Here is a 25670-nt window from a genome sequence, read left to right as displayed (position 1 = left end):
ATTATTACTGAAAAACTACTTAATGGAAATACACATATTTTCACAGATTTAAGTTTGATTATGATACTTTTCACTTTTGACCCATGTTTTGAAAATGATTTGATAACTAGATTTCAACGACACCGAATGAGACTTAAATGTCAAGAGAATACATCGTTAACCATGTATTTAGATGAAAAAGAGCGTTCAGTCAAATAATATATAAAGAATATCCCCTTAAAGCAAAATAAACTATGAAAAGGTGTAAGCAAAATTTAAAAAAAATATATAAACATTGCGTCTTACAGACATTAGGCAAAAAAAAGGAAACATTGTTGAAGGTATTTTGAATAGGAAAAATCTCATAGTCTTTATTAAATTATTTTTGTGTGTTTTAAAAGTAGTATCAGAAAGAAAATGACTTCCGAGGAAAATTCAAAACGGAAAATCCCTAATCAAATAGCAAAATCAGATGCTCAAACACATCAAACGAATAGATAACAACTGTCATATGTCTGACTTGGTACAGGCATTTATTATGTAGAAAATGGTAGATTAAACCTTGCTCTAAAGCTTGCTAAACCTCCCACTTGTATGACATTCCATTATATTGACAACGATGTGTGAACAAACCAAACACAATAGGTCCAAATGTCACGTATAGGGGTGTAAGAGCAACACCAATCTCACCAAAAATTTGTGTTGATCACATGTTCTTAGAAAGGCTAAGCAGATCCTGTTCACGTATTGATCATTGTATTACAAAGCCAGTAAATGGTCTAATTCGATAAAAAGCATTCGTTAAAAGGAAACGGGGTTTTAATTACGTCATAAGGAACATATCCGACATGATCTGTGAAACGGGTATTTCAGAACGGACAACTAAATCATGATGGCGTTCGTAAAAATTGCGAAATGATCATTTTAACTTCACTATTTGGAACTACAAATGGAAAGATCACAACTTGAAAGCTAAAAGTATCTCTTTTTTCAAAAATTTTCGTTTTCAACCGACCTCATTGTCAATCTTTAGATGTAAATCAAGATATTAGGCAGACTTAACTGTAAAATAGAAAGTCGTACATTTAACAGATTAAAGAAACAATAGGACATTTGTATACTAATTCATTTTAAACATATATAAAAATTAACTTATCTATAAAAGAATCAGAAACATAAATCAAGGTACTCACACTACACGTGCCCCACAAATAAAGTCGACGCTTGATAAAAATAACCAAAGATTAGTAAAATTTCATATATCAAGTATTAATTATTTAATATTCAATGTAAGATTAGCATGCTAAATAAATGTAATCTATCTTCATTGAAATACCACAAAAAATAAATAAAACATCACATATCGATTATAAGTACTAGTAATCAGTTTTAGATTGGTATGCTAGATAATGTATTCTCTTTTTATAAATAAGTCAATTAATCTGTGTCACTTTATGCGATACCTTTATTCAGTACTTGTATTTATATCTACTTTAGCATGTCCAGTGTACGCTATTTCTTGCTTTTCATTACTCATTTCTATATTATCGACTCCATTTATACTTGATATAATGTTTTCAATTCTTTCTACTTGTACAAAAGTTGTAGTTTTCGAAACCGCCTGGTTGTTTTCGTCTTTTTCAGATTTACGTACACTCAAAGTAGTTTGTTTTAATTTGACTTGTTTTATTGAAGCATTGACTTCAGAAAAATCCTCTTCATTTTGTGCAATGGTACTGCCTCCTGCGATATATTGGATTTCTGTTTGGGTCATCGTAATTGTGTTTGGTGGGTCATGCACTAAAGGTTGTATCGGTAATGTTCTTCTCTGAGGTCTAATTTTGTTCTTTTTGCAACATTTACAGTCCTCAATATAATCTTTCAAAAATAAGATATAAGCAATTGGTGTCAATATAGCAGCCGATATGGCACACGCTGTGTCTATTATTATCAACTCTGATATATAATCAAGTTCACCTTTTAATCCGTTTGCTATATACACGGTAAAAGAAAGAAAGAGTATATCAAACAATATTGATGCAATTTTGAAAAGATAAGAAATTGTCATCATATCTCCAGACGTAAACGGTTCCTTGTTTAATATTATGAACAATATGAAATAATAAACAGCCAGAAAAACCAAAAGCGCAATTAAACACCAAAACAATCCTTCCGACGGGGAGTCTGACCAGGCATAATCCTTATTTGCGACATTAAGCAATATAAATTCAACAAAACTTGAGATGTAATGAACACACATCCGTATCACTAATAACCAACGTAACATGCTCGTTTCTCTCCGCTCAAATTCTGTAGGTCTTTGGTCCACACTACATTTGAAAATACATTTCATAAACATATGCAGAAGGAACCAACAAAAATCAATTGGGATAAAATTGAACGTTTCCATACTTGAATTCACTCTGAAGTGTACAAGTTAAGATAGATGTTTAGCAGTTGATGCATAATTAGAATTACGTTTAAGAAATTATCTGATTGGTTTTGAATTCGTTCATTCAAAGTATGACTTTAAACTTATATTTCATAGTAATACAAAAACTATGGGTTTGAAAAGATATGTTAAAAACATTTATCTGTAATAAGTTCTTTTTATTCAAACATTTCTAAAATGTAATTTTGTATTGTGAATAGACAATCTTTGACTATTATTTTACCAGTTATTGTTTTGGTTACGTGAATTTATACACAAATTATAGATGAGTTCTTGTCTCTATTGTTTCTTATTTCTAAAACTACTTAACTATCGAACTTCTGTGGCTAAAATATAGTTTTGAAATATGCTGCTCTGTCTTTTTACTTGTTAACTTTTATATTAACTCCGATGCATCAAGGAGTTCATAGAACTAGACCTAGACCAAAAGACCTAGAACTATAAAGAATTATGTAATTTCTCCAGGTCACAGTGGCACCAATAACAACTATGTTTTGTCAATAACTTGGTTTATATCAGGTTAATGAGGGTAAATATGTATTCATGTGGTTTTTTGTCTAAATGTACTTTAATCATTCTAATCATTTTCTGTGCTTTATTTTGTAATTCATTCATTTGATTGTATAGCTCTAATTTTGGGCACCATGATTGGTTAATAAAATTATCTATCTATCTATCTAGTAAAAAAAGATTTTGAATTTGAGTCTGAATCGGTACTGTTTTAATCGAATAAAAGAAACCGTAAATTTCGTTATGATATGTGATAAATTTGAAATAGATATCAATCTTTACTCTCCAACAACAATGGCTCAAATATTAAAGACTTGACAAATAGCTCTCTCATTTTTACTACATCAGAAAATATAATATCGAGCTTCAACATTTTCAACACAAACTAAACTCGAACATATGTTTTTTCGAGAACGTTACGTTTAAACCGCTCAAACAAATATGTTCTCATACTAATTTAAGAACGAACGAAAAAATGAAATCTCACATTTTATTTGAAGAAATCAACTGAAAGTGTTGAAATGATCATCAACACCAAAATAAAAATAATAAAATCTTTCAAAAAAAAGCCGGTTTTCAGTTTATTGAGGTTGCAAACATAAATCAATCAATTTTGCCTAGAAATACCTTATTTTCAGGTAATTTTGGATTTTTTAACTAGCCTGGTGGATTGTTATCAACCTGAATGCTATAAAAAATATCATTTTTTAGATTCTTTCAAATACACACAAGCAAGGAAAGTCAACCAGAGAAAGACAAAATCAAAATCGATATTAGAATAGGTACACAATATCTATAGACCTCATTTTGTGTGTCGCTTCTCTTCCTTCCACTTTAAATCAATCATTATGCTTTTATATCCTATAGGTACCATGCATAGTCCCATTTGTCATCCTCGCTTATAACTTTTTCATTTTCGTTTATTTGGGAGAAAACGAAAATATAGACGTCTGGATATTGTTTCCGTCCTCACACGTCCATTTATAACTTACAATTATACATTATCTTCATCTACAAATGGATAGGACATTTTTTTCGCGTTTTTCTGTATACTATGAACGAACATACATGTATACCTTATAAATACAATGTATTTGCTATGTGCTATTAATTCCAAGTTTTCTTCCGTGGATTGTTAGTAAATATCAAATAAACTTCCATATTTATTTTATATGTATCTTCAGAATATACAGAAAAACCGCGAAAATAATTAAAATTAATAGAACACAATGGATTCTGGTAAAAAAATCTGATACCTTTTCTTAAATTCTGCAGTCATAAAATCTTGCAAACTATTATCCTACAACAGTTTAAATACTTCCAATCACGCTCTAATTTCATGTGATTGCCACAATGTATACGACCATTCCAACTCTGCAGCCTTAAGTTTAGTGATGAGCATTTGTTCGTTTTGGGAATTTTTTGTTTTTGTAAATTGTTTTGCTTAATCTTTTGCCGTTAGTTCCTAGTTTTAATTGTTTTAAATTTGAGATTTCGGGGTCTTTTATAGCTGACTTTGCCGTATGGTATTAGCTTGTTGTTGAAGTCCGTACGGTGACTGTAGCTGTAAATTGCATTATATCACATCTTCTTTTAATATCTATAATGTATGGTATTTTCATTGTTCAGCTCAGTGTGGTTGCCACTATGATCATGTTTCTGCTTCTTTTGAACTTGGTTGAATAGTTGTCTCATAAGCAATCATATCACATTTTTTTTAATAAAGATAATAAATATAAGATAGTTATGTCTCAAATGGCAATGACTTGCTTTAAACACAAGCGTCATTTTTGAAACGTTTTACTTGATGAAATATAACAATATTCAAAAAAATCAAATAGAAAAATTATAGAAAAAAACCAAACACATTATTTTCAATAATTATTACTATATATCCACCATTTTATAAGTTATTGTTGGGATTGTTATTTGTATATCAAAGACTGGCTTCAAAAAAATAATAGTAACTTTGTTACACATGTTTTAAATGGTCAAATTCTAGTATTCTTCTCTCCAAAATGAAAAAGTTATTTCAGTTTCCTTTATAACAATTGTTGAAAAAGATCATCAGAAAACAAACTTCCATCTACTTAAATTATGTTGCACTGTATAAACCAACGCATAGATAACACTAGGAACCAGAAACAAACAATAATCACAATTGTGATATTTCCATAATGAATTAATTTCTCTGATTTACCACCAATTTCACTTTAAAATATGAACAACAATGACATAATGTTTGTTACATAAGTCAAACAACGTGGCTGAATAAGACTCAAAACATGGAATAATTCCCTTCAAATTTTCATTAAGAGTTACAAATAAATGACGCATGACTCTTCTATAAACTTAACAATGAAATGTAAAAAGATTTACACTAAATATGACTAATTGCAATTTAGAAAATCCTCAAATCTTTCTGTTATGGGTATTTTTTATGTAGGTATGGCGTTGTGTTTGTTGCATAATACTTGTTATGAATTAACAAATATGATTAAAATATAAATTCCGTATCGACACTTTTATTTGCTTGCCTTGATTTGTGATCAAGTTCAAGTGACTCTTTGAAATAGAAAACAACACGTTAAATAATTCTATTAGAGCTATATGACAAAAATATCTAAAATAAATAGCCAAATTCATCTACAGTCAATTTTGCCTGAGGGAGTTGAAACCTTAGTTTCTTAATAATTTCAAAATTTATAAACGGACAATATTAGAAAAGTTTGTTTAATCATGTCAGTACCGAAAAAAAAACTACTTATCTGATGATACCCTCTGGCCATGGTAGTCCGCCAGCAGAGGTAAACAATTGAAAACAACACGTGAAATAATTCTATGCGTCCGAAGCGCTTTTCTGGATTAACATTCACGTACCTGTAAGCATCTTCAAACACTTTTGAATGCATGCATTGTGGTTGGTTGACTTATCAAAAATTAGTGTAGGAAGTCTGCTCTGTAAGTGAATCTTGAATCAATCATCTGTATTTTAAGTAAAAAAAATTTGACCATATAGCTTCTACTTATCTTTATAAGACGGTTCATTAATTGATACTCTAAATGGCGTATAATTAATACATATTTATATATCTTTAGTCCATGAAAATCTACTATTTATTTTTTGCTAACACATACGATACGTGTAGAAAAAAAACAAATACAAATTTGTCAAAGTACTTTTTTACTGATTTATTTTTATTGTTTTGTGTGCTCATCGTCAAGTAAAAAATGTGGCACGCACAATGTTGACTAGAAAAAAATGAACAATATGAGATTTATAAATGAATCAGTTCTCCAACGAACCTAGTGCTTGATGTCTTATACAAAATAAGTACGTGCATTTTCCTTAATTCATACAAATACACCATTCAGTATAAACCTGTTTGACGTTAATTGTCAGGTATCTGTTTTCCTTACAGTTTCTCGTAGAGTTAGACACATCATAATACGCATGGTAACTGGTTTCTATCTGCCTTCATAAACTTGGATCAAAGCGACTATTTTTGTTAATAATCTCAAACAAGTGTAGAGTACGTTTTGAATGACAGAGCGATGCAACACATCATAAAACAACGTGTTAATAGTCTCAAACTATGTAGAGAACGTTTTAAAGGACACAGCGCTGCAACAAATCATGAAACCACGACATACAAAAATGCTACAAGGGTGGATAATAAAGATGATTTTGTACATATAGACTCTGATTCAGCATGCGTGTCGACACAACCTGTAAAATGTAATACAATTAAATTCAAGCGGTCAAGACCCTTGGAATTTAAATAATTATTGCAAAAAAACAGTAAACAGTTAGATATACGTCATACATATTGCAGAAAATCTAACTGGAAGTTTCTAGTGATTATGATATACATAACAGGCCTAACATACTGACAATATATTAATTCCAGCCACGAAAATGCTATGATGGGTTTTGTGTACTGTTGCTTCTTTGTTTGTCCTTTTTTTATTTTTAGCCATTGTGTTGTCAGTTTACTTTTGACTTATGAGTTTGAATGTCTCTGTTTAATCTTTCTTCGCTCCTATTCAAAACAAGCTACACAGCTACATGTATTTTTTCGACATATTCAGGAGTTTTATAGATTAATATGTCACCGATGTATCTGAAAATAGTTATATTGAATTCTCTTGAAGAATAAGTGATGGTTGCACATATGCAAATGAAACTTTCATCAACAACTGACATGTTATATTTGTTTAAATTTATTTTCAACGATGCATACAGTTTAATAATTTCTAAAGAATATAATCGTGATTTATTTGAACTGGTATGTACATTTTAAATAAAGGTATTAACAGTGTAGTGTGTTGTAATCATTTAATCTTCTTTCGCCTGTCTAACGCCTCAATATATACCTTTAATTGTTTTTAACAATAATTCATATAGTTTGTTCGTTAAACGATGTAAGATAATTACATAAATACAGATCATGACAGTAATGAGTAATTTTAAAGTCCAAAGGCCAATAACGCGTCAATGCATACGTTGTCAACTGGGATACACATCTTATTTTAAGATTTCGAAAATTTTATGAATTGTATAAAAGTTCACGTCAAGACCTTAATACTGGGGATAACTATGTATCTTGTCATTTCATTAGAGGATTAAAGGTAAAATAATAAAACTACTAAACGCTGAGGAACATTTAAAACCGAAGTCCCTAAACGAATTGCAAAATCAAAAGCTCAAACACGTCAAACAGCTGGCATTTTTCTTATGTTGATAATGGTGGATTCAACCTAGTTTTATACTAACTAAACTTCTAACTTGTACGACACGACACGTTTAAAACTGAATTTTATTTTATTTTTTTCATATCTACATGTACTTCATTTGTCCCAAATGAAAGCCGTTAATTTCCTATTCCTTTAACTTTTCAAGCATCAAAAACTATTCTACGCATATCTTATTTATATTTTTGCATACATATGAACATATATACCTGTCCAATCTATATTCGCCGTGTTCCATTGAATTCCCGTGTACGACTCAGAATCTATTTCACATTTGTATAGCGAATTGTCTGTATCCTTTAAGTGATCTGAATCTAATTCAAACACCATTGTCGCTTCATCAAGATCTGATCCTTTGTGTGAAGATCTAGATTGCATATCTGTACAATTGAACAATTTTGTTTTATTTGTTTCGCCAATACGACGGCTTTGTAGAACATCGTAAAATGAGCCATTTGTCTGTTTTAATAACTTCATAAAATATATCGTCTTTGCTAGGTCTTTGTCTATATGACATGATATTGAACACTTGTTTTTTGAAAACGTTAGTTGAACTTCTTCATTTTTCACACCTTTGTCGCTTTGGGCGTCGCATTCTGCTTCAACTAAGATGAAAACACAGATTTAAAGTAGAATGTATGAGATGTGTTTAGTCAGTGGTGGATACATTGACGAACAGTCAGTGTCAAAGTTGAAACCAAATGACAATTTGATATATTTTTTCAATTGCTGACAGTAAATTGACAGAACCATTCACTCTGTAGGGAAACTAGTCAATTATGATTGTATTTGAAGCTCAAAAACTAAAAGAATACTGGGTTGTAAATTAATACGTAATAAATTTGAAAAAATGAGATTTAAGCCTCGGTCACACCTTACCGGATAGCTTGAACGGGCGCCTAACGAATATCTTTTTTTTCAATCCGTTCATGTCCGTTAGACGTCCGTTCTTAATTGTTAGATGTCCGTACATATCTGTTGCATGTCCGTTAAGCGTACGTTTTATCCGTTGACGTCCGTTCTGTCCGGTGGAAAACTTTGAGCATGTTCAAAACTTTGAACGGACGTCCAACTGGTAAAGTGTCGGTTGAACGTCCGTGAGGCTTCCGTTTTGTACGGTATTCGTCCGTTTCGTTTCCGTTTTGTATCCGTTAAGTGTCCGTTAAACCTCGGTCACACCTTACCGGATAAGACGAACGGACGCCAAACGGATGAAAATAAAAGTTGTCAGTTGACAAAATTGTTATCCGTTGGGCGTCCGTTGATGAACTGACCAACTAAAACGGACGCCTAACGAATGCATAACGGACATGCAACGAATATGTAACGAACGAGAAACAGAGACGTAACGGACAGAACGGATGTCGAACGTACATCCAACGGACGAGTACCGCATAACACGGACACCTAACGGTAGCGTAACGGAAAAAACGGATAAACAAGATATACGAAAAAATTAAAGGCGACAATAATAATACATGTAAATCGCATTAATATTGAAAATGTTCTAGTTAAGTAATTAAGTAAGTAGATTTTATTCAGAGTCGGCATATATATACATAATAACAGACAAAACATGAGCTCTGGTGAGCTTTAAAACCGACTATCACATGCAAATACTACCAAATAAAACTGAAAAAAACATGCAATATAATGAAAGCAAATCTATTCGAATTGTGAGTCTCCAGAGTCAAAGTTCTGTGTAATTGGTTTTGGTTTGATCTTCAAAATACCACTAAGGGCAGTGTCTGACCTGAATAAGTTTAACAGCTGCTTGATTGTGAAGATGTGCCCTTATTCTAAGATCGATTATGAATAATAAGAATTCATGAACCTTAAGAAATCTTAATGGCATTTCTGACTAGAAATTTTCAATTTGCATTAATTTTATCCATTTCAGATCCGTTTATCATCCGTTTTGTCTGTTATACGTCCGGTAGAAGTTCGTTTCACATTCGTTCAACATCCGTTTTATCCGTTAGACGTCCGTTAGAAGTCCGTTGGTGAATTTATCTTCCAGACCTCCAACGGATGCATAAAGCCTCGGTCACACCTTACCGGATAGGTCGAACGGACGCATAACGGATAACTTTTTTAAAATGCCAATTGAATATTTTGCGTCAGAAATGCCAATTATTGGTATGTCAGATTTTTTAAGGTTCGTGCATTCTTATTATTCATATTCGATCTTAGAGTATTGGCACGTCTTCACAATCAAGCAGCTTTTATTCAGCCAGACATAGCCCTTTGGTGAAATTTTGAAGACCAATTCAAAGCCAGTTACACAGAAACATTTTGAATATTTATGCGATTTACATGCATTACTATTAATCGCCTTTGATTTTTCCGTATATCTTGTTCATCCGTTTTATCCGGTACGCTTCCGTTATGTGTCCGTTTTATGCGGTTCTCGTCCGTTGGATGTAAGTTCGACATCCGTTCTGTCCGGTACGTATCCGTTTCTCGTACGTTGTATATCCGTTGTGTGTCCGTCATGCGTCCGTTTTATTCGGTCAGTACATCAACGGACTCCCAACGGATAAAATTTTGTCAACGGACAACTTTTATTTTCATCCGTTAGGCGTCCGTTCGTGCTATCCGGTAAGGTGTGACCAAGGCTTTAGATTTAAGAGAAGTAATAACAGAAATGTAAAATGTATAGAATAAAGACATCATATTTTCATAGAAACAAATCAATGCTAAAATCATTTTAATCTGACATAATAAGTGGGGTTTAAAAACCTTTTAATGAGATGAAACAAGATTTAAAATAAGTACCCCAATCCATAACATTAGTTTTCCGATGTATCGCTGTGCTGAAATGTTTTTTATTAACACCGTTCTGATTGTGAATGGAATAATGTTTACTAAACATAAATTAAACATGCAGATTTTAATAAACCAAGCACAGAGTAATTATTTTGATTGGTAATTTTTATCAATTTTATGATCATTATATTTTACATTCAAACATGCATATATTTTTATTCTTACCTGTCAATACTATGCTCATTGAAAACATAAACATTAGTAAACATTCCATTTTAATGTTATAGTGTTATATTGAATGAAACTTAGTTTTGATGAAAGAATGGGAATTTTCATGAAAATGAATCTAAAATAGAGCTATGTGCAAATAAATATTTATATAATCTAAATTTAGATTTAAGGCATTTAAATTGATCAAATACATTAATATATAGTCAACAACTAAAGAAACGCATTACCTTCCTTTTTTTCCTATAGGGTAAACAACTAGTGGAATAAACCTTTTTCTATTTCATACTTTGAAAACTTTGGCATGCCAGTAAGCATCGACCCTTGATACCTCTTGGCGGGTCTTCTGAACAATAAGTATCAACCCCGTGAGGATGACAAACCCAGTCTGTGCATCTCCTTGTAAAATCATAACCAAATTATGTTTTTTGCATTACTGTATACCATGTGAGTCTATCTCTCACTTTGTCATGCAGCTACGTCTATAGGTTGCTTTTGCAGTTTAATATCCAATACATTCCCAATATATTTTTTGAAGTATTTCATGTTAGGTGTAACTGAGAAGGAGGGAAACACCGTTGAACGTATATTATGTGTGTGTAGTTCATAAGTTTCAAACTGGGTTGGTTCTTTGTTTGTTTTCTATGTAGTCCTACAAGACTATTATTGTTTTATATTGTTATAAGCTTATTAATATCTTATTAATGTCTTATATTTTACTTTTCTCCTTGAAAGCCAATTTAGTGGAAATAAAACATGTTCCTCTTTTTTTCATATATTGCAAAACGTTCTGCGTTATTTGTGTTGATAAGTATAGCTACATAAGAAGGACGAAGATTGATGATAAGTTGTTTGTAAATTTCCAATTTAAAAAACATTTTAAAGGTGCATTGGCTACGAGATATGAAAATAATATGAATATGTTTTTGTTTGATTCAACCATTCATAAAAGTGAAATGATGAAATGATAATTCGCCATACACCATACGACGAGCATGTATCAGCTCTAGGTTATAGAATGACCTGTTTTAATAAGCAAACTCATAATGCATACAAATGTAGTAACCTTTTAGATGCCTCATTATTATAAAATGTAAAACAATTCAAACGAAAAAAGCAGACTGATTCACGCTTCAACAATGATGTTAAACTCTTTTTCCCAGTAGGATCTTCTAGATCTTCAACTGAACTGGTTTCCAAAATTTTTAAAACTGTCCCTTTTTAGTTAACAAAGACATGACTTCATGGTATTGAGAATATTATATCCGTACAGTATAAGGAGTGTCTATTGTATATGATATTTGATTTTTCTTTGTTGATATTTTGTTTTTTTATACTGATTATAAAACACAATGTCAAGTGCTGTATTAACATTTTCACCTATCATGATAACATGTCTGTTTGTTTTGTGCACACATTGTTCTCGATATAATGACGTTTTGTGCAATTATTATTCATGTAAGAGATTTCGATAGCTATAAAACCAGGTTGAATCCACCATTTTCTACATGAAAAATAGCTGTACCAAGTCAGGAATATTATAGTTGCTATCCATTCGTTTGATGGGTTTTGGGCTTTCATTTTGACATTCGATTGTGGACTTTCGGCACTATATCAAAATTAAAGAAGATTTCACCTAGCTCAAAATACGAACAATCTTATGTTAATGGGGACTTTAATTATTTAGAGCGCTTCCAACATTCTCATTTTTAACCATATGTAAGCTGGCACAATCACTTCTTTTCTTTAAAAAATATCATAGCCTATTTTTTTTTTACATTATAATTTTAGTTCGTTCCTTGCTATGTTTCGCATCAAACATAGGAAAATACATTTATAAGGGGTATGAAAAATTACTAACACGCTGTCCACAATATGCACTTTATTTCCCCTTCATCAGGTGGTAACTAACTAAGTATTTGTACATAAAGGAGCGAACAAAACGATTGATTCGGTGTTCACCCTTTTCGAATTGATTATGTTGACAAAAACCTTGGTTGACGAAATTTAAAGAAAATCAGTTTCCAAACCCGTTTACTGGTATAAAACAACTATTACCCTTTTTAAAAATAACATTCTTTACAAGAACAGTACGATCATATATATGAATATGAAATAGATTTGTCTATTTCATACAGTCTCTAGATTATTTGTAACATCTAAATGAAATGTTCAGATGAAAAAAAAACTACTACTCAAATATCTAAAACTAAATCTCACAAAACTGTTTAAAACTGTTTAAAACGTAGATGATGTAATCACAGATTTGGACATTCAATAGATTGATAAAGGATTGTTGGATAAACGTGAATGGGACAGCACGTAATTTTCGGCGTCCAATAAAATGCATCTAACAATGTATTAAATAGTAAACTCTAATTGTTTAATTTAGTGAAAGAGGTGCATATATGACAGCAGATGATAAAATCAAAGAGTTATCATAAACATCAAAACATTTTCCTAATGGCAAAATTTTTAAGATGTAAAATGCGTCAAAAAACTGACAATGCTCATGGTTTAAGTTTCGAAAGGATGAACAAATGTATAACAGGGAAAAGTAAAACGAATTTTTATAGTGTTTCGACATGACATATGAATAAAAGGATTGGGCGCTCACAAACTTATACAACCCAGCTTTGTCATATTATTGTACTGTTTACTACTGACCCCATACAGATCAAAAGATTGTTATTAAAATCCTTACATGGTGAGAGCATCATCTCTGTGGATTCGTTTGGTTGCTGTAGCATGCAAACTGTTAATAAAATTATGTGCACATAAGACTTTTTCTGTTAATTTGTATTTTAATAAAATGTAATGTTATCAAAGTTTAGTTAACCAACTTCAATGATAAAAAGAAAAATCACAAAAATACTGAATATCGAGGACAATTCAGGAAGGAACATCCCTATTCAAATTAGACAAATCGAAAGCTCAAACACAGCAAACGAAACAACTATCATATTCATGACGTGGTACAGGCGTTTGTTTATGTAGAAAGACAATAACAATTAAAACCTAGGAGTAAACAAAGACTCGCAAAATAAGGGACATTTACATTAACAGTTATAAATAATAAATAGTAAAAACACGAACTCCACTAAAAACTGGGAGTGAAATCAGATGCTCCGGAAGGGTAAGCATTTCCTGTACCGTATACGGCACCCGTCGTGTTATTGAAAATGTTGAATCAAACCTGATTTTAAAGCTAACTGAACATATCACTTGTATGACAGTTGCATCAAATTCCATTCAATAACAACGATGTATGAACAAAACAAATAGACATAATAAGTAAAATTTCATAAATAGGGACACAGCCATCAACATTGTGTTATTATCCTAATCACTATAAAAGTAAAAAACATGTAACAAAGAAGCATGGAATCGCATATGAATCAAGCATATAAGTTAAATTTGAGACAAGAATACACATAGTTACCATTGTAGTACAATAACACAATGATGGAATCTATATATACAGAGCCACGTATATACATTTCAAAGAAACACCAAAAGGCAAATAAACAAACACATTAGAAAAATTGAAAGACAAGAATAAAAAAATGTTTTACAATAGCACAATAACGGGATGTAGTACAGGGCCAAATCTTACATGTTTATATCAAATTAACACTAAAAGGCATACAAACATAGACCATGAAAATGAAGAACAAGAAATACGAGAATTATCATAGAACAATGCCACAATGATGGGATGAACAAGAAATGAGCTACGTCAAACGGATATCAATAAAACAGACTAACCAGTAAAAGTAGAATCATAAAGACAAATAAAAGAATAGTATAACACGTTATTAAGTTGCTAAACAACATGAACAACGTCAGGACCCAGAATCTATACTTTAAGACCACAAAGGATATAAATTCATAATTTGCAAAAATTAAATATTTGAATGAAGGTATTCATGGTTTATGTCAATGAGAACACATAAGGCATATTCCCTCTGCCCCTATTGAATTGTTTGATGATATATTACCATCCTGCTAGCTATGATCGTTTCTGAAATTTGCTGTTGATTTCGATGAAAATAATGTGTGCATTTTTACTTTTTTTGATTGAGTTAAGTCTGCCAATTGATATTTTATCGTGTGTTTTTCTATGTTGTGATGTTATGCTATTGTTTCAGAAAAAGGGAGGAGGTTTGAATCCATTAAAACGTTTAATCCCGCTGCAAATGTTTGCACCTGTCCTAAGTCAGGAATCTGATGTACAGTAGTTGTCGTTTGTTTATGTAATATAAACGTGTTTCTCGTTTCCCGTTTTTTTATATAGATAGACCGTTGATTTTCCCGTTTGAATGGTTTTACACTAGTAATTTTGGGGCTCTTTATAGCATGTTGTTCGGTATGAGCCAAGGCTCCGTGTTGAAGGACGAACATTGACCTATAATGGTTTACCTTTTTTTTTAAATTGTTATTTGGATGGAGAGTTTTCTCATTGGAACTCACACCACATCTTCCTATATCTATATCTGGTTAATCAAAAGACAGTTAGGGATTTCGTAACAATAAGTTGGTTAAAACCTTTACCCAATTCTTTCATAGATATAAAAATGGTTAGAAATTTGGATGTACTCTTATTTCTGACAAAAAAAATTAATGTACATGTATCATCACGATTTTTACACTGATTTTTTTTATAAAGCTCGTAAATCTAGACATTTTGTGTTAACAAATATAGATACCTTTTTCAATATTGTGTTTTGCATACCACCTTACCTACATCCATTTTCGTGTGTACTAGATGAAGGTTGTGCTAGAAACATAATGTTTGTTATTATCTGTCTGAGGTTTTTTATGTGCGTGTATGTTTTGGTTTGTTTTTATTATTATTATTAGAGCGACATGGACATTATAATGGTGTCTCAGTCTTTCAAATTGAAAGTTTGTGATTTTTGTTATTTTAGTAAAAAATTAGGTTACAGCTCCTCCAGCGAAACTTTCTACCTCCAATAAGTAGAATGGAATGTCGCTTTAACATAATTGATATGAGTGACTTGTCATTACAAAGGACGCGTATACAGTGTTATAATGTCATGACATTGCAAACAAACTGTGTGTGTCTTCTTAAGTGCTGTAGATATATACAATAAAGGAGATGTGATGTAATCGCCAATGAGACAACTAACTATACACTATTCAACATCGAAAAAAACATACTGTATAGTTGGCAGCAAAAGTCCGCGACATGAAAACTATGATGAAAAAAATATCAATTGAGGAAAAAGGCAGCCTAATTTATAACAAAACAATTTACGAAAAACGAATATGACAGACACGAACAAACGAAAACAAATGAACTAAATGTTCCCAGCTCGGGAAAGACACATTAGAATACTGGAATACTAAATCCCTTGGATGTGTTTAAGTTGACTTTAGACCATGCATGGTGCATGCTTTTTTAATTTCTTAATTGATAATGGAAATGGGGAATATGTCATAAGCCTTCAGTACTTTTCGTTTGTTGATGTGGTTCATAAGTGTTTTTTCGATTCTCGTTTTCATATAGATAAGACTGTTTATTTAACATTTCTGATGGGTTTTCACTAGTCATTTGTGGGGCATTTATAGCTTGCTGTACAGTGTGAGCCAAGGCTCCATGTTGAAGACAGTGCTTTCACCTATAATGGTTTACTTTTACAAAATGTTACTTGGATATAAAGTTTTCTCATTGGGTCACATATAATATCTTCTTATATCTACATTCAGTAATTTCAAGATTTTAATTCAATACAAATAGACATATAACAATTTGTGATGATTTTCTGGAGTAAACAGCAGAGACGACGAATTAACATAAAATTTGAATTGATCCAATGATACATTGTTAAGTTATATCCAATGTTTTGAAAAATTATTTTTTCTTAAATCTATCATCCTCGTCAGTTGGATTATATGTCTCCCAACCGATATAAACATGCGGTCTTGATGCTTTAAATGATCCTTCAGCTGTCACTCGTACATTTTTACCGTACCACATTAAGGTAAAGATAATTAAGAAAACGAAAAATACGATACACGCAGCTCCAGTAATCTGGTCCATTGTGTTCTAAAAAATAATGATACATATAAAAATGAGTATGTCATTGTTTGTGTATAAGATAAGAATATACGGTATAATTTCAAATGAGACAACTCTGAACGTGATATCAAATGACACAGAAACTTATGATTATATGTCACCGTATGGCTGAAATTGAGCAAATCAGATACCTCACAGTCAGCTATAAAATGCCTCAAAACAGTTCAAACACGAAACTAACGAAAGTGTTTCACACGTTTATGTCACATATATCATCAAATCCATTGCAGAAGTCGTTTCTAAAGATTAGACATTCGGAAATACAGTTAAACAAGCAATTAACATACTTTTATTACTTAAGCTTAGGCTATTAATAAAACAGGTAGGCATGCTTATCACATACAGGCATAGTAAAAATCGATACTTTTAAAAAAGAAAGTATTTAAGATTAATCTTAAGTAAATATATAACCTTTCTTGATAAAATTTGTCTATCACCATGCATTGAAATATTCGGCGATATGTGCAGAAAATGTAAATCCAAATAGGGTAGTTATCAAATTATTATCAACATTTTATGTAAAATTATGTCAACGATTTTGTTCAATGAATGAATGCAAATTAAACTGAATCAAGTTCTATACTCATGCCGAAAGACCTAACAAGCAAAATAACAAAATGTCAAACTCTTCGGAATATTCTAAACGTATTTTCTCCAAGCAAATGGCAGAATCAAAAGCTCAAACACATCAAACAAAAGGACGACATTGGTCATATTCCTGACCTGGTATGGTCATTTACCTATGTAGAAAATGGTGATTTACACCTGGTTTTATAGCTAGCTTAACCTCTCACTTGTATGACAGTTACATAAAATTTCATTATGATGTATATTTACATCGAAGTGTAAACCAACAAAAGCAGACATAATTGGTACAAACGTCAAAAATAAGAGTCAATATTTTGTTTTTTGGCGACATACATTGCTTAATTATCGGCAATGAAACCAGTAAAAGAGAATATATCGCTTCTTGTTGTATGATAGAAAATATTTTAAAAAAGCTTACCAATGATGTAGAGATTTAAGGACCCGGGTGTTCGTGTCTTACTTATACATCATAAGTCAACAAGCACATTTTGAACTGTATCGGCTGTCTTTCCCAAGTTTGAAAAAAACACTTATAAAGTGATACAGCAATATTATTTAGTTTATTCCATGTTTATGAGTTTGAATGTCCCTTTGGTATCCTCGCCTCTATTTTACGTTAAATGCAATCAGGTTACCACCGTAATTCCATGAAAAAAATATTTTAAAAACTGTTCTTACTAAGATGTGTATAAATTACTGAACATTTTAAAAATCATGATATGATTATTAGAAATAAATTTCCATACCTTTTTTTTAATTTCAGCTAGTGTGGTATTTCAATCGTCTTGACTATCACACCTATTTGTTTGTACTGCGTTAGTCGACCACCTATTTTCTTATCAATGATCTACACCCGTGGAAATCCCAATTCGTTGAATTTTTTAATATAACGACAAAAGTGTTATGTGCAAATGCAAGGCTAAGGCATTATTTTTATTGAAGAATATTTAATATAAATTTAATTTAATTGATTGGAATTAGTATTGTCGTCCTGTTTTGAAATGTTTTCCAAAAAATTATTTTGCAAATAAGGTTCCAAAAACCTTTGTATAAAATATAGTTACTGATTAACTATAAAATATGAAAAAGCAAATTATTTCATTATTATTTTTCTGTCTTAGAATTAGATTTGCATACCTGCACCGGGTGAGCCAGAGAAGCCGGAAATAGTGAGTTGATAATTTTCCAGTTCATCTCCAATAAGGAAGCTTGAATAATTAGCATAAACAAAGTTGGCATCAAAATCTTCCATATAAATAGACAGTTGATGACCAGTAGACGATGATATTTTGTGTAGAGCATCGTTTCCTTGAAAAAAAATTACAAAAATAAAATAACAAAAATATTGAACTCCAAGGAAAATTCAAAAAGGAAAATCTATGATCAAATTACAAAATTAAAAACTCAAACACATCAAACGAATACATAACAGCTGTCATATACCCCTGACATGATACAGGCGTTTTCTTATGTAGAAAACGGCGGATTAAGTCTGGTTTTAAAGCTAGCTTAACATCTCACTTGTATAACAGTCGTATCAAATTCCACTATATTGACAAGGATGTGTGATAAAAAACGGATATAATAGGTAGAAATAGGGGTACACCAGTCAACATTTTGTTATAATCTTAATCACTATAAAAACAAACAAGTATGTAACAAAATAGCATATAGAGCAAGCATATTAGCAAACTTTAAAGACAAAAATACACAAATTTACCATAGTACAAGAAGACAATAACGAAATGTATAAGTACAGAGTCTGGTCATATATATAACAAAGAAACAATTTCCTTGCATCTTTAATTTTTAACATCGAGCAAGAGATATTTTATAAATCATTTTAAGTTTCATTTCTAAAAAGTACTGTCTAGTCAGATATTATTACGGTATTCAGCAGAGTCACATATATTTGTCTTTAAATCTTCAGTTTATCCCACGAAATGCAATTAGCCACAAATAGGGTTCAAAAAGATATCCATTTATATGCGAAATTAACTAAGAAAATGTCGAAAAGTTATTTACATTGATAAACTATATTTTTTAGTTCAACTTGAAAAAATATAACAGGGTACGATCTGATCCATTGACAAGTTGATAAATGTCATACTTTTGTTTATTTCATCGACAATAAATTATGATATTTACCAAGCCAGTATTCGCCTGCTGGATCACCAAAGCCTTGTTTGTATTCATCCCAACTTCTATAGAAATCCACAAAACCATTTAATCTTTTCTGGATAACCTTGATCCGGAAGTTTAAATAAGCTTTCAAGTTTTATGTAAAAATTAATACGAATATATTTATTTTTATCATTATGTTATTTTCTATTTTGCTGTATTTCTCTCAATCATTGATCTTGTTGTTTCCTTTTTGTCTTATTTTGTTGCTCGAAAAGCAATTTAATTAGGTCTTTCCACTTTTCTGTGGAAAGACCTATTGTTTTTCTTCTGATTATTATTTTTTTTTTTTTTTCTTCCGCCTACTTTTGTTCTTGCGATAAACATTTGTTTCGCAATATGTCGCTGAGATATTTTGTATATGATATCGAACAGTTTATGCGCTTTTGAAATTTACCCTGCGTAAACGAATACTTTTCTTTGTAGGAGTTATCTCCCCAAACACTGTTTTCCTTGTTAGCGCATCTCCTTCGCAACCGTAAAAGATTATGACAAATTTATTTTACAAAATTGCACGTTATATCCTTCGCATGATTTGTCCTATTTTGACCGAAGCGATATGACGGCTCCATATGAGAGTTATTTCCCCTTATGCATCTGATATAAATTGATATGAATTTCTATCTTATAAACCATAAGTGATAGAGACCTAGGATCTTTTGATTTGAGGTCCTTGGTCCCAAAAAATGAAAATTAGGTCAAGGTCAAAGGTCAAGGTCATATTCTAATATTTGAATTTGGCTTATTTTAACTTAAATCCAAAGACTGTATAAGATATCAGCAAATTATTTTTACTAAATTGTTAGTTGTGACATGACGTCAGATGTAAATTTTGATTGCAAGCGTAAGTTGAATGTAAAAGGGAGTTTTCTCCCCTCTTGTATTTAAAAATACGCGTTTGGTGATTTAACTCATTAACTAAATATAATTAAGACCTATGGTCTTTTGATTTGAGGTCCTTGGTTTATGACCTTGAAATTGATCTCAAGGTCATAGCTTAAGTTGACGTTCTAGATTTTGACCTTTGCTTTTATTCTATATGTATACATGATAAAGATATACAACTTTTAGAAAAAGGTATCAAACCATTTAACCTTGAAAAAACAACCGGAAGTGACCTTTTGTAAACCGGAAGTAGCTATTTTTTGTACTTTATTAATATAAAAGTATATAGAACCAGATGTTTTTGGAATCAGTGTCAAGTAAATATTCAAATATAATCGGAAGTAACATTTTTCAAACCGGAAGTAACAAGTTATCTCCCTTATTTAAAAAAATGTATGGAAACAATATATTTTTGGAATCAGCTTACTAGGAGCTATCATTTGACGATCGAAATGACATTTTAAACTTAGTTTCACAACTTTTCATATCAAAATTCATTGTTTTGATGGAAAGACCTACAATTGTTCTCTGAACAATTGGTTATTAATTACTACTTAAGTTTTTTTCCGTAAGAAGCAACATTCAAGGATAGAATCCGAGTATGATTATTTTGATAATGCATGTAAAAGGTTGTATGCATACCCGTACAAAATTAAAAGGCGTATTACGACTAGAAATGAGGCGTAAACCAGGCGTAAGTGGTAGTTACGTGTCTAGAACCAACCGTAAGGGAGCAGGAAACGTAAATTTGTAGTCCTTACGGGCGTAGAAAAAAGCAGTAAACCTGGCGTAAATTGAAATAATTTAGGCGTAAATTTTCGTAAGGACGTAAAACTGTTAGTATGGCGTAAATAGAAATACTCATAATGCTTTGTTATAGGATCATGGGATTTTTTTTCAAAATTTGGCTCTTGCAAGAATTGGACATATGGCAGCTTCATATATTCAGGGATAATTTGGTTGTTGGTTTTTTTTTGGAAGAATCTGAAATTGGAAATACTGAATGAAAGTTGTGAAATAAAAGGAAAGTTGTAATACATGGTAGATAATAATAATGTGAGTATAACTAAGTTATTAAGTACTATGTTGTATCAGAATTTTATTGAAATCCCAAAACCTTTATCCTTGGATAATTACATTGAAATCTTTTACTTTATGTTAAATTGCAGTATTATCATTTATATTTTAGTTCAAAAGACAATAATTTTCAAAAAAAACTTAGTTTAATATAAAATGCTACTTTTATTTCAAGAAAAAATAATTGTCATAATTCTTATTTAAACTTAAACTTATTTGAGCCATTGTCTGCATAAAATGTATTTATTTCTATATTAGCTTCTTCAATGGTTAATTTTTCAAGTTTTTTGTCAAACAATAAGAAATAAAAGCAACAGTACAGAAGTTTGTATCAAATACCCAAAAGTACACAGCTAGGTTAATACACTGAACTTAAATAAGTGTAGTATTATGTAAGGATATTAAACCTGGTTTATTTATTGACCAGGCGTACTCATTTGAATATTACGCCTATTTTTTTGTGAACCAGGCGTCCTGATTTAAAAATTAAGCCTAATTTGACGCCTGGTTTACGCCTTAGTTACGCCTATTTTACACCTGATTTACGCCTGGTTGACGACTGGACATGCATTTTGTAAACACCGCAATGCCGCCAGGACAAAGTATGATTTTACGCCTGGATTCCGTGTCATATACGGGCGTCACAGTTCGTACAGGCAGTCTCATAATAAATGTGTTTTGGTCTTCATTTATATATCTTTGAACAAATTCCTCTTTAAAATGACGTAAATTGACAGTAAAATTATAATCTACTAATGTTCATGGACATTTCAACTCTTATTTTATACCATTCATACACTCATCATGGATACCAGGATTAAATTTCATATTATAATTATGTTTTAGTCCAATCGGGTATATTTAAAGATTGTTGAGTATGTTCATAGTATAAATGAAAAGAAAAACTTACTGTCCACTTCTCAGTGTTTGTCATTATACAAAACGCTCTTCTAGGAGTATATGAATCGGGATATATAGTATAAACCCCGCTTTTTGCATTGTTAATATCCTCACATTCCCTAGGCACACCTTTGACTGTGGAAATAAAATAGTAAGTTAAAGTCTGACTTTATTCAGCCGAAATTCTAGGAAAATATTTACGACTTGCTCTTCGGTTGCCTCTATGAAGTCGACGGACCAATATTCGCACACTAACACGACCATCTAGAGAAACAGTGTATTTGTAAACTCGCTTATGCTCTTTAATAAAAAGTTGCTTGACTGCTTTATCGGAGTTCAATCATGTTGGTCGTAATTATTTTTTTAAGTGTATGTTAAAGGCAAATCATAACATAAATATGTATTTCACAATATTTAAATAAATATTGCCAGTTATATATCGGTGGTGCTTAACTTTTGGCGGACTGTATTTATTCGTGGTATTATTGGTTGTATGTTTCGTTTCAAATTTGTCAAACATATATCACAATAATTGTCTGATAGGGGAAAAAGTCAGATTTGTCGAGTTTTTATTTAACCCAAACTGTAGTCTTTGGTTTTTATGATTCAAAAGACCTGATGATGACTGCTAAACTATTAAAACTTATAAAGAAAAGACTTGTTTATGTTAATCTGTAGTTTGTATTATTTTTTACTGATTGCAGAATAATATATATTCTTGCTTTTTATAATGCGTTTAATCTCCACCAGGCACAGTTGTTCTGTGACGATTTTGACTGTTGAGGTTTTGTGATAAATCTTTCGACGCTTTTAATGTGTTTTGACTTCAATGAACTTGCAAACGTTTATGTCAGAAACAAAATTCAGTCACTTATCAGAATTATTATAGGACATACCAATATATGTATTATGGTTAAAAGCGATGTCACAAGGAGTGTTCAGGTTACAAACATTTGTTGAGTTACAGCATCCTTGACATACCATGTGATGTCCTTCGGCAAGTCGTTTTCCTAGTGCAAGGGCTGGCTTTTTATTCGCGCAAAGCTAAGATAAATTGGGTTTTTTCTTTAATCAATGTTAAGTGGGGCGAAAGATATCAAAGGGATTTTCCTAAATCGAAAACAAACTGTCAATGCCATGGTTAAAAAAAATGACGTAAAGACAAACAACAGTACACAAATCACAACATAGAAAACTAACAACTGAACAACACGACCCCAACCAGAAATCACGGGAGTGATCTCAGGTGATCCGGAAGGCTACGTATATCCTGCTCCACATGTAACATTCGTCGTGTTTAAACTAAGATATGTATTTGCGTCTATATATCTGACATGTATGTTTCTTCTAGCTTTAACGTAACTATAATTTTTACTTCCAATCTAAGGATAATACTTCTTTAAAAAGAATTGATACTATATAACAACCATATATGAAGATATTTCTGCATATGTTTTTTTTCCGATGTTTGCTCATTAAAAAGGAAACTTTGTTAAATATTTCGAGTTTTGCAGGCATTCACAAATAATTTCATTTGACAAAAAACATAATGCAATTTTTAGCGTAAATTTATTTCCATGCGGATAGCAAAACTTTGACGAAATGCACGGTGGTACTGCTTTCTGTAATTTGTTTTATTTCAATTTCATTTTTCCCATGTTATACATAGACTCTTATTGTTCCTTGAGAAGTCATATTTTACAATGCGCAGCATGCGCAATACATATATTTCTATTGATGTACTAAACCAAGCTTGGTATAAAATGTTATTGATTCGGTCTATGTACTGTTCTTTCAACTTAATAATCATTCAAAACACTATTACAATATTACTGTTTGTGTTTTGTAAACCCTTTATGGTTTTTTATATTTAGACTGCTGGTTCTTCTGATGCGTGATTAATTTTGTATTTTATAATACAAAATTTTGCTTCCGATGAAATAACAGTGAGAGTTTTTTAATTATTCAATATCAATTTCGTGTACAATTGGAATATCATAATCGAGAAAAGAACAATAATTATAGTTGTGCAAATTTTATTAAATTATATAGTCCTAGTTTACTAGTCCACATTCAATATTTCAATATTTTTATATCGAATTAGCCAAACATCATGCATGATAATGAGAAGACAATATATATAAACTCAGATTATATAATTAAATGTGAAAATGTATTTAAGATATATAGCTAAAAGATACAAACCTCCGGGTAAGTGCAGCCTAAATCAAATTGTTGAGCTCCAGACTCGGTAACATATTTATGAATGAAGCAAATCTGTTCAAAATATCTTTAAATGTTCATTATATGATTATTAAGTGTACATTAGATATATATTATTAAACAAGTATTAAAGCAAAAACGTGTGTATACATGTATATGATTCGAAAGAAATAGCTGTAAATTATTTGTATGTATGTTTCTAATTTCTTTTGTAAATGTCCTGGAATAATAATAATAGTCAGTATTAAATATACTTCTTAAACCACATTAGTATCCATGCCTTATATTATGATCAACAAAGCGGCAAGAATTAATGTTAGAATAACTTAATTTACTTTTGAAATGTGTTTCCTTAACTTTTCTATTGTGCATACTGTTCTTCGATATTATCCTTTTCAATTCCAGTATTTGGTTTCAATTCAAACTAATATAATTTGAGGTGCATATTTTTTGTCTTCTGATTTTATTTAACAACATTCCGTCGGCGATTTTTACGGTATATTATATGTATAAAGATACAGTACTGTTTCAGTTATGTCGATTACAATTAACCGTTGTTCACATTCATTTACTCGTTTGTTAGGTACATTTTACAGGCAAGTTAACTAGATAAACCAATGAAAACAAGTCATACCTTTTGCCAACAGTCGGTGGTAAATATTCAAGTAATAATAAGTTTTTTGTCGGTGTAAACTCTATCGACAAAAATCACCTGATTTCTAGTTCAGGGTGAAAGCCAAATTTATATAGCAGTCCACGGTGTAACACTATATTGCTTATTTTTTTTAATAAATAAAGAAAAAGAATTGTGACCAGCGAAGAACAATGTACAACACTTAGAGAATTATATATTTCGTATTCGAATTTATACTTGCGACGCCATTAAACATTTAATATATACACATGGAAAAAAGTATTGCAACACCAAATTAAAATGCCAATTAAAAAAACACCCTATATTATTTTGAAATAAAATTTATTGAAATAGAAGTAGTTAAACATTACTCAAATCTCACC

At 31.1% G+C, this 25670-nt stretch overlaps 1 protein-coding gene across 1 annotated transcript; it reads right to left on the bottom strand.

The window, feature by feature from the left end:
- Window positions 1-6576: 6576 nt before the first annotated feature.
- LOC134690042 (uncharacterized) lies at window positions 6577-10765 on the bottom strand. The gene is made up of 3 exons (XM_063550014.1): window positions 10691-10765; window positions 7906-8301; window positions 6577-6671 (listed from the first exon to the last, which is right to left on the bottom strand). Exons 1-3 carry the CDS (start codon window positions 10737-10739, stop codon window positions 6577-6579), a joined length of 540 nt encoding a protein of 179 aa, XP_063406084.1. The 5' UTR covers window positions 10740-10765.
- Window positions 10766-25670: the final 14905 nt, after the last annotated feature.

Source organism: Mytilus trossulus, chromosome 11 (genome assembly GCF_036588685.1).
Source record: "Mytilus trossulus isolate FHL-02 chromosome 11, PNRI_Mtr1.1.1.hap1, whole genome shotgun sequence".
In the NCBI taxonomy this organism is placed as follows: domain Eukaryota; kingdom Metazoa; phylum Mollusca; class Bivalvia; order Mytilida; family Mytilidae; genus Mytilus; species Mytilus trossulus.
Note: the sequence above shows the minus strand (reverse complement) of the source record. Positions and strands in the feature narration are given on the sequence as shown.

Bases quoted from the DNA above. Each gene is read 5' to 3' on its own strand.
- LOC134690042 (XM_063550014.1), bottom strand. From the start codon at position 10,739: ATGGAATGTTTACTAATGTTTATGTTTTCAATGAGCATAGTATTGACA. The intron at 8,302-10,690 runs GTAAGAATAAAA...TTTTCATCTTAG, and splicing joins AATGAGCATAGTATTGACAG to TTGAAGCAGAATGCGACGCC. The intron at 6,672-7,905 runs GTATATATGTTC...TACATTTTACAG, and splicing joins GGCGAATATAGATTGGACAG to GTTGTGTCGACACGCATGCT.